Genomic DNA, 14,747 nt, shown 5'->3' with positions numbered 1-14,747 from the left:
GTCCTGGCTTCAAGTAGCCAATATCCAATCAGTGATAATTTAAGTCCTGGCTTCAAGTAGCCAATAACCAATCAGTGATAATTTAAGTCCTGGCTTCAAGTAGCCAATAACCAATCAGTGTTTATTTAAGTCCTGGCTTCAAGTAGCCAATAACCAATCAGTGATAATTAAAGTCCTGGCTTCAAGTAGCCAATAACCAATCAGTGATAATTTAAGTCCTGGCTTCAAGTAGCCAATATCCAATCAGTGATAATTTAAGTCCTGGCTTCAAGTAGCCAATAACCAATCAGTGATAATTTAAGTCCTGGCTTCAAGTAGCCTATAACCAATCAGTAATAATTTAAGTCCTGGCTTCAAGTAGCCAATAACCAATCAGTGATAATTTAAGTCCGGGCTTCAAGTAGTCAATAACCAATCAGTGATAATTTAAGTCCTGGCTTCAAGTAGTCAATAACCAATCAGTGATAATTTTAGTCCGGGCTTCAAGTTGTCAATAACAATCAACCATCAGCGCTAATTACTGTAAAGTGTTGGCTTCCATTGTCTATTGCTAATCACCTATCAGCGCCAATTATCTGTTGGCTTCCCTTGTTAAGTTTCCACACTGGTATAGGTAATGATGGTTCTGGACCACTTCCACTGGAGCCAGATTTATATACCTACACCACTACTACAGGTGGAATTTTTTATGCAAAAATGATGATGCACACAAACGATTGTCATGCTAAGCAGTTCCTTAAATTGGCTACATTCTGCTAAGTAAATTTTAGCAACTGCTTAGCAAAATATAGCAACTGCTTAGCATGATGATCGTTTGCGCGCATCATCATTTTTGCATAAAAAATTCCCTCTGTAGTAGCAGTATAGGTATATAAATCTGGCTCCAGTGGAAGTGGTCCAGAACCATCATTACCTATACTACTTCCACCTTTGTTATGTTATTACTCTTGTTGTCCTTACATGTACATATAGATGCTCTCTGCCTCGTGGCATTCATTCACCTGATGGTGGAGTAAGCATGTACTCCGAAACGTTGTGTTCCTCATAATAAAGAAGTTGATACCATAAATTCTCTTCCTTATGTGTATCACTTCCAAATGCCTTTCAAAGACCTAACGGGGCGGTCTGGTAGCCTAGTGGTTAAAGCCTTGGGTCATCACGCCAAAGACCCGGGTTCGATTCCCGACATGGGTATGTATGAAGCCCATTTCTGGTGTCCCCACACTGATATTGTCGGAATATTGCTAAAAGCGGTGTAAAACCTCACTCACTCACTCACTCAAAGACGTAATTCATAACATTGTTGTTCTGAAATCTTTGCTTCCAGGCGACTTAAAGTGACATCCGCGAGCAGTATTGCCGTCCAGATTGTTCCTCACGAGGAGAACCTAGGGTGAGTGAGTGGCTGTTGCATGCTTGGATATGTTATCAAAGTCATAATGAACTGTGATCATATGCATTGAGTGATAACTGTCAAGTTAAAAAACAGAGAAACGAACAAACATATGATAAACAAAATTCTCATCACAGTTGTATTTAAGACATTATGTAGGTAGGATTATGTAAGTCTGACTGTTGGATTTGGGGGAAGAATATGCTGAAATATTCCTTGAATTTTTTAGTTGATTGCTCAGATATATTCCAGTTAAATGCTGATGGTCGGTAAATAATCGAGTCTAGACCAAACAATCTTGTGATTGATATGATAAGCATTGATCCACACAATTGGGATATAATGACATGCAATTAACCAAGTCAGTGAGCCTGACCAACTGATCCATTTAGTCTCCTTTTACAACAAGCTTTGGATACTGGGGACCTGTATCCTTACCCCAAATCCCCAGGGGACGAAAAGAGCATGTGTCTTCTGTTTATTTAAGGGAAATTATTTTTGTCAATTTTATCATTTTTGTGTGAGGCTGAAAATTATATTATATATAAGGTGATGTTGTTCAACCTATTCTAAATAAAGGTTTTAAGGAAAGGGTCAATTTTTCAGCTCAAACGAGATCGTTCTCAATATCAAACAGAGGCTCCCTGGAACGCAGACGTACGACGTAGAGCAAGAGTTCATCTGGGACGTCTCACACGGCGTCTCCCCCCTCGACTTCAAGCAGGCCGTGGCTGACTTTCTGGCACTTCCTGTCGAGCAAATTATCATTGCCAAACACATCTCTCGACAGTTCAAGTGGCTGGTTGTCCAAGAACAGAAGGCAAGTGATTACAGCAACAATAGTCTTGAATAAAAATAATATTGTTAAATTAGATTAATGAATTTAAACAAAGCAGTTCCTAATACTGCAAAGAATCTTCAGAGAGGTGGTGACCCCCCTAACGTTAAGGTCAAGGTGACAGTGTTCCATCACTCAGATTTTGCTAGACTGTCTAATGTTATAAAGGGATAGCTTCCGAGTGTAAAATGTTGCAATTTGTGGTGGGTGCCTTGCTAGTTAGACTGGACTAAATATCCACAGTGTCTACAGCACACTTACATGACTGCCCACGTCGGTACAGTGTGTGATGCCTATGTCTTGTCTACCCTGTTATGTCTTGTCTACCCTGCTATGTCTTGTCTACCCTGCTATGTCTTGTCTACCCTGTTATGTCTTGTCTACCCTGTTATGTCTTGTCTACCCTGCTGTGTCTTGTCTACCCTGCTATGTCTTGTCTAACCTGCTATGTCTTGTCTACCCTGCTATGTCCTGTCTACCCTGTTATGTCTTGTCTACCCAGCTGTCTTGTCTACCCTGCTGTGTCTTGTCTACCCTGCTGTGTCTTGTCTACCCTGCTATGTCTTGTCTAACCTGCTATGTCTTGTCTACCCTGCTATGTCTTGTCTACCCTGTTATGTCTTGTCTACCCAGCTGTCTTGTCTACCCTGCTGTGTCTTGTCTACTCTGCTATGTCTTGTCTACCCTGCTGTCTTGTCTACCCTGTTATGTCTTGTCTACCCTGCTATGACTTGTCTACCCTGCTGTGTCTTGTCTACCCTGCTATGTCTTGTCTAACCTGCTGTGTCTTGTCTACCCTGTTATGTCTTGTCTACCCTGCTATGTCTTGTCCACTCTGCTATGTCTTGTCTACTCTGCTATGTCTTGTCTACCCAGCTATGTCTTGTCTACCCTGCTATGTCTTGTCTACTCTGCTATGTCTTGTCTACACTGCTATGTCTTGTCTACTCTGCTATGTCTTGTCTACTCTGCTCTGTCTTGTCTACTCTGCTCTGTCTTGTCTACCCTGCTATGTCTTGTCTACCCAGCTATGTCTTGTCTACCCTGCTATGTCTTGTCTACCCTGCTATGTCTTGTCTACCCTGCTATGTCTTGTCTACCCTGCTATGTCTTGTCTACACTCCTATGTCTTGTCTACTCTACGATGTCTTGTCTACCCAGCTGTCTTGTCTACCCTGCTGTGTCTTGTCTAACCTGCTATGTCTTGTCTACCCTGCTGTCTTGTCTACCCAGCTATGTCTTGTCTACTCTGCTGTGTCTTGTCTACCCTGCTGTCTTGTCTACCCAGCTATGTCTTGTCTACCCTGCTGTGTCTTGTCTACCCTGCTTTCTTGTCTACCCTGCTATGTCTTGTCTACCCTGCTATGTCTTGTCTACCCTGCTATGTCTTGTCTACCCTGCTATGTCTTATCTACTCTGCTATGTCTTGTCTACTCTGCTGTGTCTTGTCTACCCTGCTCTGTCTTGTCTACCCTGCTATGTCTTGTCTATCCTGCTATGTCTTGTCTACCCTGCCATGTCTTGTCTACCCTGCTGTCTTGTCTACTCTGCTGTGTCTTGTCTACCCTGCTATGTCTTGTCTACCCAGCTGTCTTGTCTACCCTGCTATGTCTTGTCCACTCTGCTGTGTCTTGTCTACCCTGCTATGTCTTGTCTACTCTGCTATGTCTTGTCTATCCTGCTATGTCTTGTCTACCCTGCTATGTCTTGTCTACCCTGCTATGTCTTGTCTACCCTGCTGTCTTGTCCACTCTGCTGTGTCTTGTCTACCCTGCTATGTCTTGTCTACCCTGCTATGTCCTGTCTACCCTGCTGTGTCTTGTCTACCCAGCTGTCTTGTCTACTCTGCTATGTCTTGTCTACCCTGCTGTCTTGTCTATCTTGCTATGTCCTGTCTACCCTGCTATGTCCTGTCTACCCTGCTATGTCTTGTCTACCCTGCTATGTCTTGTCTACCCTGCTATGTCCTGTCTACCCTGCTATGTCTTGTCTACCCTGCTATGTCTTGTCAACCCTGTTATGTCTTGTCTACCCTGCTATGTCTTGTCTACCCTGCTATGTCTTGTCTACCCTGCTATGTCTTGTCTACCCTGCTATGTCCTGTCTACCCTGTTATGTCTTGTCTACCCTGCTATGTCTTGTCTACCCTGCTATGTCTTGTCTACCCTGCTATGTCTTGTCTACCCTGCTATGTCCTGTCTACCCTGCTATGTCTTGTCTACCCTGCTATGTCTTGTCTACCCTGCCATGTCTTGTCTATCCTGCAATGTCCTGTCTACCCTGCTGTCTTCTCTACCCTGCTATGTCTTGTCTACCCTGCTATGTCCTGTCTACCCTGCTGTGTCTTGTCTACCCTGCTATGTCTTGTCTACCCTGCTATGTCTTGTCTACCCTGCTATGTCTTGTCTACCCTGCCATGTCTTGTCTATCCTGCAATGTCCTGTCTACCCTGCTGTCTTCTCTACCCTGCTATGTCTTGTCTACTCTGCTATGTCTTGTCTATCCTGCTATGTCTTGTCTACCCTGCTCTGTCTTGTCTACCCTGCTATGTCTTGTCTACCCTGCTATGTCTTGTCTACCCTGCTCTGTCTGGTCTACCCAGCTGTCTTGTCTACCCTGCTATGTCTTATCTACCCTGCTGTGTCTTGTCTACCCTGCTGTCTTGTCCACTCTGCTGTGTCTTGTCTACCCAGCTGTCTTGTCTACCCTGCTATGTCTTGTCTACCCTGCTATGTCTTGTCTACCCTGCTGTCTTGTCTATCTTGCTATGTCTTGTCTACCCTGCTATGTCCTGTCTACCCTGCTATGTCTTGTCTACCCTGCTATGTCTTGTCTACCCTGCTATGTCTTGTCTACCCTGCTATGTCTTGTCAACCCTGCTATGTCTTGTCTACCCTGCTATGTCTTGTCTACCCTGCTGTCTTGTCTACCCTGCTGTCTTGTCTATCTTGCTATGTCTTGTCTACCCTGCTATGTCCTGTCTACCCTGCTATGTCTTGTCTACCCTGCTATGTCTTGTCTACCCTGCTATGTCTTGTCTACCCTGCTATGTCCTGTCTACCCTGCTATGTCTTGTCTACCCTGCTATGTCTTGTCTACCCTGCTATGTCTTGTCTACCCTGCTATGTCTTGTCAACCCTGTTATGTCTTGTCTACCCTGCTATGTCTTGTCTACCCTGCTATGTCTTGTCTACCCAGCTGTCTTGTCTACCCTGCTATGTCTTGTCTACCCTGCTATGTCTTGTCTACCCTGCTCTGTCTTGTCTACCCAGCTGTCTTGTCTACCCTGCTATGTCTTATCTACCCTGCTGTGTCTTGTCTACCCTGCTGTCTTGTCTACCCTGCTATGTCTTGTCTACCCTGCTGTCTTGTCCACTCTGCTGTGTCTTGTCTACCCAGCTGTCTTGTCTACCCTGCTATGTCTTGTCTACCCTGCTATGTCTTGTCTACCCTGTTGTCTTGTCTGTCTTGCTATGTCTTGTCTACCCTGCTATGTCCTGTCTACCCTGCTATGTCTTGTCTACCCTGCTATGTCTTGTCTACCCTGCTATGTCTTGTCTACCCTGCTATGTCTTGTCAACCCTGTTATGTCTTGTCTACCCTGCTATGTCTTGTCTACCCTGCTATGTCTTGTCTACCCTGCTGTCTTGTCCACTCTGCTATGTCTTGTCTACCCAGCTGTCTTGTCTACCCTGCTATGTCTTGTATACCCTGCTATGTCTTGTCTACCCTGCTATGTCTTGTCTACCCAGCTGTCTTGTCTACCCTGCTATGTCTTGTCCACTCTGCTGTGTCTTGTCTACCCAGCTGTCTTGTCTACCCTGCTGTCTTGTCTATCTTGCTATGTCTTGTCTACCCTGCTGTCTTGTCTATCTTGCTATGTCTTGTCTACCCTGCTATGTCTTGTCTACCCTGCTGTCTTGTCTATCTTGCTATGTCTTGTCTACCCTGCTATGTCCTGTCTACCCTGCTATGTCTTGTCTACCCTGCTATGTCTTGTCTACCCTGCTATGTCTTATCTACCCAGCTGTCTTGTCTACCCTGCTATGTCTTGTCCACTCTGCTGTGTCTTGTCTACCCAGCTGTCTTGTCTACCCTGCTGTCTTGTCTACCCTGCTATGTCTTGTCTACCCTGCTGTCTTGTCTATCTTGCTATGTCTTGTCTACCCTGCTATGTCCTGTCTACCCTGCTATGTCTTGTCTACCCTGCTGTCTTGTCTACCCTGCTATGTCTTGTCTACCCTGCTATGTCTTGTCTACCCTGCTGTCTTCTCTACCCTGCTATGTCTTGTCTACCCTGCTGTCTTGTCTATCTTGCTATGTCTTGTCTACCCTGCTATGTCCTGTCTACCCTGCTATGTCTTGTCTACCCTGCTGTCTTGTCTACCCTGCTATGTCTTGTCTACCCTGCTGTCTTGTCTATCCTGCTATGTCTTGTCTACCCTGCTATGTCTTGTCTACCCTGATATGTCTTGTCTACCCTGCTATGTCTTGTCTACCCTGCTGTCTTGTCTACCCTGCTTTGTCTTGTCTACCCTGCTATGTCTTGTCTACCTTGCTGTCTTGTCTATCCTGCTATGTCTTGTCTATCCTGCTATGTCTTGTCTACCCTGCTGTGTCTTGTCTACCCTGCTATGTCTTGTCTACCCTGCCATGTCTTGTCTACCCTGCTGTCTTGTCTACCCTGCTATGTCCTGTCTACCCTGCTATGTCTTGTCTACCCTGCTGTGTCTTGTCTACCCTGCTTTGTCTTGTCTACCCTGCTGTGTCTTGTCTACCCTGCTATGTCCTGTCTACCCTGCTATGTCTTGTCTACCCTGCTATGTCTTGTCTACCCTGCTATGTCCTGTCTACTCTGCTATGTCTTGTCTACCCTGCTATGTCTTGTCTACCCTGCTATGTCTTGTCTACCCTGCTATGTCCTGTCTACCCAGCTGTCTTGTCTACCTGCTATGTCTTGTCTACCCTGCTATGTTTTGTCTACCCAGCTGTCTTGTCTACCCTGCTATGTCTTGTCTACTCTGCTATGTCTTGTCTACCATGCTATGTCTAGACTACCCTGCCATGTCTTGTTTACCCTGCTATGTCTTGTCTAACCTGCTATGTCTTGTCTACCCTGCTATGTCTTGTCTACTCTGCTATGTCTTGTCTACTCTGCTATGTCTTGTCTACTCTGCTATGTCTTGTCTATCCTGCTATGTCTTGTCTACCCTGCTATGTCTTGTCTACCATGCTGTCTTGTCTACCCTGCTATGTCTTGTCTACTCTGCTATGTCTTGTCTATCCTGCTATGTCTTGTGTACTCTGCTCTGTCTTGTCTATCCTGCTATGTCTTGTCTACTCTGCTATGTCCTGTCTATCCTGCTATGTCTTGTCTACTCTGCTCTGTCTTGTCTACTCTGCTCTGTCTTGTCTACCCTGCTCTGTCTTGTCTACTCTGCTCTGTCTTGTCTACCCTGCTATGTCTTGTCTACCCTGTTGTCTTGTCTACCCTCCTATGTCTTGTCTACTCTGCTCTGTCTTGTCTACTCTGCTCTGTCTTGTCTACCCTGCTCTGTCTTGTCTACTCTGCTCTGTCTTGTCTACCCTGCTCTGTCTTGTCTACTCTGCTCTGTCTTGTCTACCCTCCTATGTCTTGTCTACTCTGCTCTGTCTTGTCTACTCTGCTCTGTCTTGTCTACCCTGCTCTGTCATGTCTACTCTGCTCTGTCTTGTCTACCCTCCTATGTCTTGTCTACCCTGCTTTGTCTTGTCTACCCTGCTATGTCTTGTCTACCCTGCTATGTCTTGTCTACCCAGCTGTCTTGTCTACCCTGCTATGTCTTGTCCACCCTGCTATGTCTTGTCTACCCTGCTGTCTTCTCTACCCTGCATGAATTTTGTTATTAGAGGTGTGCAACAATTCTTATTCACTCGTAAATGAGTGATCAGACTGCACATTGGAATGTCAATCGTTGCTGTTATGGGATCACAAGGACTAATTCTAAATGCCATGACTAATTCACTGCTATCAGTTTAAGTGTGATGTTCTTTGATAGATGGGGTGGTCGGGAAGCCTAGTGGTTAAAGCATTCACTCGTCACGTCGAAGCCAAGGGTTCGATTCCTGACATGGGTACAATGTTTGAAGCCCTTTTCTGATGTCCCCCGCCGTGATATTGCTGGAATATTGCTAAAAGCGGCATAAAACCATACTCACTCACTCTTTGATAGATACCTTGAGAGTTGCTTGGGCCTCAGCCCTGCCCCACACTGAAGCACATGTAACATTAGGTGTCTCCTCAGGCAAGTGACTTTGTCCAGAATATGCCCAGTGAATGGGTACCCGGTAGGATGAGATGGTAGTGTGACTGTTAACCTTCCAGTGCCACACAGGCTGTTTAGTTTGTATGCTCCCCAGGAAGCTGAGAATGAAATTCAAGTGCAAACTGATCCAATAACTAGGGTAAAAATGAGATCCATTTATGAATTGGAAGGCCTGTCATACGAATCCATTAAATAATAATAATAATAACAATAATAATGATAATAATGATAATAATAATATCTATTTGACAGCCAACCAATCAGAAGGGCAAGAAGAAGAGAGGCGGGGCCAACAAGAGCAGTATGCGTCAGACTCCCTACCATATACAGGATGGAGATGTGTTCGGCGTCAAGGTACGACATCACTGTCATCCTGTTTCTTCCCAAAATTCATTTCAGAAATTATACATCTTTACCAAGGCCAGACTCTTTTTCGGGGCTTTACAGATATTTTGTCTAAAATCTTTTTGGCGGTTGGTTGAAATATGTATTTCAAATTCCAACTCATGTTTCGTCTTGATAACAATAGTAAATGCTCTCTGGGCAGACCCTGTATCCATTAGACCACGGATCTCGCACCATGGTCCTCTTCCGTTATGAACTTCATGTATAACTGATGGACTCGCCATGTCCGCGGACCTTCTGCTCTCTGGACAGACCCTGTATCCATTAGACCACGGATCTCGGACCATGGTCCTCTTCCGTTATGAACTTCATGTATAACTGATGGACTCTGTGTGTCCAGTCTGTAGCAGATGTTGCTTGTTGCCACAGACGCTGCAGGGAGACCCTGACAACATGGACGACTTCAGCACAGAGGAGGATCTCTTAGGTCGAGAGGAAATTCAGCGGGCTGCTGACGAAAAGAAAAAGATGTAGGTAGCTTGGTGACTCGAGACATTTTGCAAATTTTCTCACATTTTTCGAACTACAGAATAACCAAATACACATAAACTGTCTGACACTAATACCACATGCACACACACATGACACATGCACACACACAGTACACATGCACACACACATGCAAACACACATGACATGCACACACATTCACACAAACATCACACATGCACACATATGGCACATGCACACACATATGACACATGCACACACACATGACATATGCAAACACACACATAACACATGCACACATGCATACACACACGACACATGCACACACACACATATGACACATGCACACACATGACACATGCACACACACATGACACATGCACACATACATGTCACATGCACACACCCACATATGACACATTCACACACACATGATACATGCACACATGCACATGACACATGCACACACACATGATACATGCACACACACACATGCACACACACACATGACACATGCACACACACATGATCCATGGACACACATGCACACACACATGACACATGCACACACACATGACACATGGACACACACATGACACATGCACACACAAATGACACATGCACAGACACATGCACACACACATATGACACATGTACACACACATGATACATGCACACACACATGATCCATGGACACACATGCACACACACATGACACATGCACACACACATGACACATGGACAGACACATGTACATGACACATGCACATGCACACACATGCACAGACACATGCACACACACATATGACACATGTACACACACATGATACATGCACACATACATGACACATGCACACATATGACACATGTACACACACATGATACATGCACACATACATGACACATGGACACACACATGAAACATGCACACACACATAACACATGCACACACACATGACACATGCACACACACATGACACATGCACACACACATGACACATGACACATGGACACACATATATGACACATGCACACACACATGACACATGCACACACACATATGACACATGTACACACACAATACATGCACACATACATGAAACATGGACACACACATGACACATGGACACACACATGCACACATAACACATGCACACATAACACATGCACACACACATGACACATGCACACACACATGACACATGGACACACACATGACACTTGCACACACATATGACACATGCACACACACATGCACACACACATATGACACATGTACACACACAATACATGCACACATACATGACACATTGACACACACATGACACATGGACACACACATGCACATATAACACATGCACACATAACACATGCACACACACATGACACATGCACACACACACATGACACATGGACACACACATGACACATGCACACACACATGAAACATGCACACACACATGCACACATAACACATGCACACATAACACATGCTCACACACATGACACATGGACACACACATGCGAATGCACATGCACACACACATATGACACATGCACACACACATGACACATGCACACACACAAGACACATGGAAACACACATGATACATGCACACATACATGACACATGGACACACACATGACACATGAACACACATAACACATGCACACACACATGCACACACACATGGCACATGCACACATAACACATGCACACACACATGACACATGCACACACACACATGCACACACACATAACAGATGCACATGACACATGCACACACACACATGCACACACACATGACACATGCACACACACATAACACATGCACACATAACACATGCACACATGCACACACACATGACACATGCACTCACACATATGACACATGCACACACACATGACACATGCACACACATATGACACATGTACACACACATGATACATGCACACATACATGACACATGGACACACACATGACACATACACATGACACATGCACACACACATGCTCACACAGACATGCGCACACACATGACACATGGACACACACACATGCACACACACATGACACTTGCACACACACATATGACACATGTACACACACATGATACATGCACGCATACATGACACATGGACACACACATGAAACATGCACACACACATGACACATGCACACACACGCATGCACACACACATGACACATGGACACACACACACATCACACATGGACACACATGACACACACACACATGCACACACACATGGACACACACATGCGAATGCACATGCACACACACATATGACACATGCACACACACATGACACATGCACACACACATGACACATGGACACACACATGATACATGCACACATACATGACACATGGACACACACATGACACATGAACACACATAACACATGCACACACACATGCACACATAACACATGCACACATAACACATGCACACACACATGACACATGCACACACACACATGCACACACACATAACAGATGCACACACACATGACACATGCACACACACATGACACATGCACACATAACACATGCACACACACATGCACACATAACACATGCACACACACATGACACATGCACACACACATATGACACATGCACACACACATGACACATGCACACACACATATGACACATGTACACACACATGATACATGCACACATACATGACACATGGACACACACATGACACATGACACATGCACACACACATATGCTCACACACACATGCAGACACATGGACACACACACACACACACACACATGCACACACACATATGACACATGTACACACACATGATACATGCATGCATACATGACACATGGACACACACATGAAACATGCACACACACATGACACATGCACACACACACATGCACACACAACACATGACACATGCATGCACACACACACATAACACATGCACACACATGACACATGCACACACAAGACACATGCACACACACATGACACATGCACACACACATGACACATGCACACACACATGACACATGCACACACACACATGACACATGCACACACATGACTCATGCTCACACACATGACACATGCACACACGTCACATGCACACACACAGGACACATGCACAAACACACAGGACATGTGTCAAGATCAATTGCATGGATCGATGCTCATGATGTCAATCACTAGATTGTCTAGTCCCAACTCGATTATTTACACGTCATATAGCTTGAATATTGCTCAGTGCAGTGTAAAACAACAAACACACACACACACACATTTTATCTATCATAGGACATATACTGCTCAAAAGAAGTTAAACAACACCTAGTTTTTTCACATGACTATATTCTTCTGTCAAGACTGATGGGTACTACAACACACGACCTTCCATCTGTGGGTGTTCCTTAACTTGTTTTGTGTAGTATATGTTCAGCTTCGGAGGCCCAACTTGTTCCCAAAATGCAGGAAATTATTTGTCCAGGGTTTTACCGCTTAAATATTCGTTCACCAGGCAAGCTGGATGTTCTAAATAATCGTTCAGAAGGCAAGCTGGATGTTCTAAATAATCGTTCAGAAGGCAAGCTGGATGTTCTAAATAATCGTGTTGTGGGTAATCAAAATTTGTTTAGCTGATCCTTTCAGAGAACAAAATTGTATTTTTTTAACCAGTGACTGAAAAAGATATTCTCTCTCAAACAAGATCCCAGTACTTCCTCCCTGTTTATTAATACCGAATATAAATGTTGTCTGTCCCAATATAAACCATGGAGGGTGCTTATTACTAACTGGGGGGACACGCCAGAAACCTATGATTGTGGGTTCGAATCCCGGTTCACCCCGATTATGTTTCTAGGGTTGTCAGCACCATACCCATGCTCGTGGGTTTCGCCGAAGTGGTAAACGCCTGAGACCTGCATCACTTCGGGCTTTCCACCCACATTAAGCTGACACGCCGCGATATAACTGGAATAATGTTTAAAGCGGCATTAAACCCAACTCACTCACTATTTCTAACTGGTTTGTGGTCATTTCAGGAGAGAAGAGAGAAAGAAAGCGTATGGAGATGGACCAGCTGCCCGGCGACCAGAAGTTGCTTTGACCATTAAAGTTGACTCCTTCACGTAGCACAAAGTCAAGTTGTGGAATAACTGGTCTATCTGTCTGCCAGGGGAGAATCGTGTTCACCCATGTTATTGCTGACATCCAGAGCACGACTCACGTTGGGCATCGGGGCACGTTCTGTCCTGACTGTACATATACTTTAAAACAAGGTTAGGGATCAGGAATATTTTTGAGGATATGTTTATTCAATTGTTTGCTCAGTCTTCACGTCAAAAAGTATCCCCCCAAATATAAATGATCCCTAACTTTTTGTTCATTATACAAAGGGCGAGGAAGGATAAGGGTTCTTGTTGGCCCATGGGATATGCATAATTTAAGAAAAGAGGAATCTTTCGTTAATCATTGTGAAAGTTATCTGATTGGTTCATACAGATGTTCATTTAAACAGGGGCGGTCGGGTAGCCTAATGGTTAAAGCGTTGGTTCGTCACTCTGAAAACCTGGGTTCGATTCCCGATATGGGTACAATGTGTGAAGCCCATTTCTGGTGTCCCCCGCCGTGATGTTGCTGGAATATTGCTAAAAGCGGCGTAAAACCATACTCAGTCACTCATTTCAACAGTTGTGTGTTTGGGTGAGGTGAGATGAAAGTCCGGACTGATTTATGGTGCAAGCCCACTGAGATATCATGCCGCAGTTTAACATGAATACCCCACTCAGACACAGTATACTGACTCCGGGGCGACCAGTCTTGTTTTAGCCCCTTAATGCTGAGCGCCAGACAGGGTAACAACAAGTACCATCTCTTAACGTCTTTTTGTATGAACACCGGACCCTCCGCTCTCCAGGCGCATGCTCTACCACTAGACCACGGAGGCTGTCTGTGTATATTGGACGTAGTAATAAATAAATAGGTAAGGCTCTTAAAAGGCTAATTAAGGGATAAGGGTGTTAAGTAGCATTTTTCTAACATTTTAACATGAGCAAATCTTTGACTCAGCTGAATCAGATATAGATTAGCTCAAAGTTACATTTTTAACATGAAACTCGAAAAAATGAGCCTCTTCCCTCGTTTTAGCCCTACTTTTATGTTTCATAATGTCAGGAGTACAAAACTTGCAAATGTAAGAAAAATGTGTCACTCATATGATCATGTCTGATAACTTTCAAACCAATATTTAAATGTATTCTGCAGCTTAACAAAGGACAACATGGCTGTTATCCTATCTTGTCCTTTGCCGTATATTTATCTTATTACCGTTTTC

At 44.4% G+C, this 14,747-nt stretch overlaps 1 protein-coding gene across 1 annotated transcript in view; it reads left to right on the top strand.

Annotated features, from left to right (window-relative positions):
• The window catches only part of LOC124117878 (ubiquitin carboxyl-terminal hydrolase 40-like), a 73,608-nt gene extending 59,575 nt beyond the window's left edge, over positions 1–14,033 (top strand). The window contains exons 27-31 of the mRNA XM_048391159.1: positions 1,328–1,393; positions 2,000–2,213; positions 8,789–8,890; positions 9,311–9,411; positions 13,456–14,033. Of these exons, the coding sequence (XP_048247116.1) occupies positions 1,328–1,393; positions 2,000–2,213; positions 8,789–8,890; positions 9,311–9,411; positions 13,456–13,546 (574 nt within the window). The 3' untranslated portion in view covers positions 13,547–14,033. The remainder of the gene's footprint in view (positions 1–1,327; positions 1,394–1,999; positions 2,214–8,788; positions 8,891–9,310; positions 9,412–13,455) is intronic.
• Positions 14,034–14,747: the final 714 nt, after the last annotated feature.

The sequence above is a fragment of the Haliotis rufescens genome, unplaced genomic scaffold (genome assembly GCF_023055435.1).
Source record: "Haliotis rufescens isolate VD_foot unplaced genomic scaffold, xgHalRufe1.0.p SCAF_10, whole genome shotgun sequence".
In the NCBI taxonomy this organism is placed as follows: domain Eukaryota; kingdom Metazoa; phylum Mollusca; class Gastropoda; order Lepetellida; family Haliotidae; genus Haliotis; species Haliotis rufescens.
The sequence above is the reverse complement of the archived record's forward strand: the minus strand, read 5'-3'. Positions and strand labels throughout refer to the sequence as shown.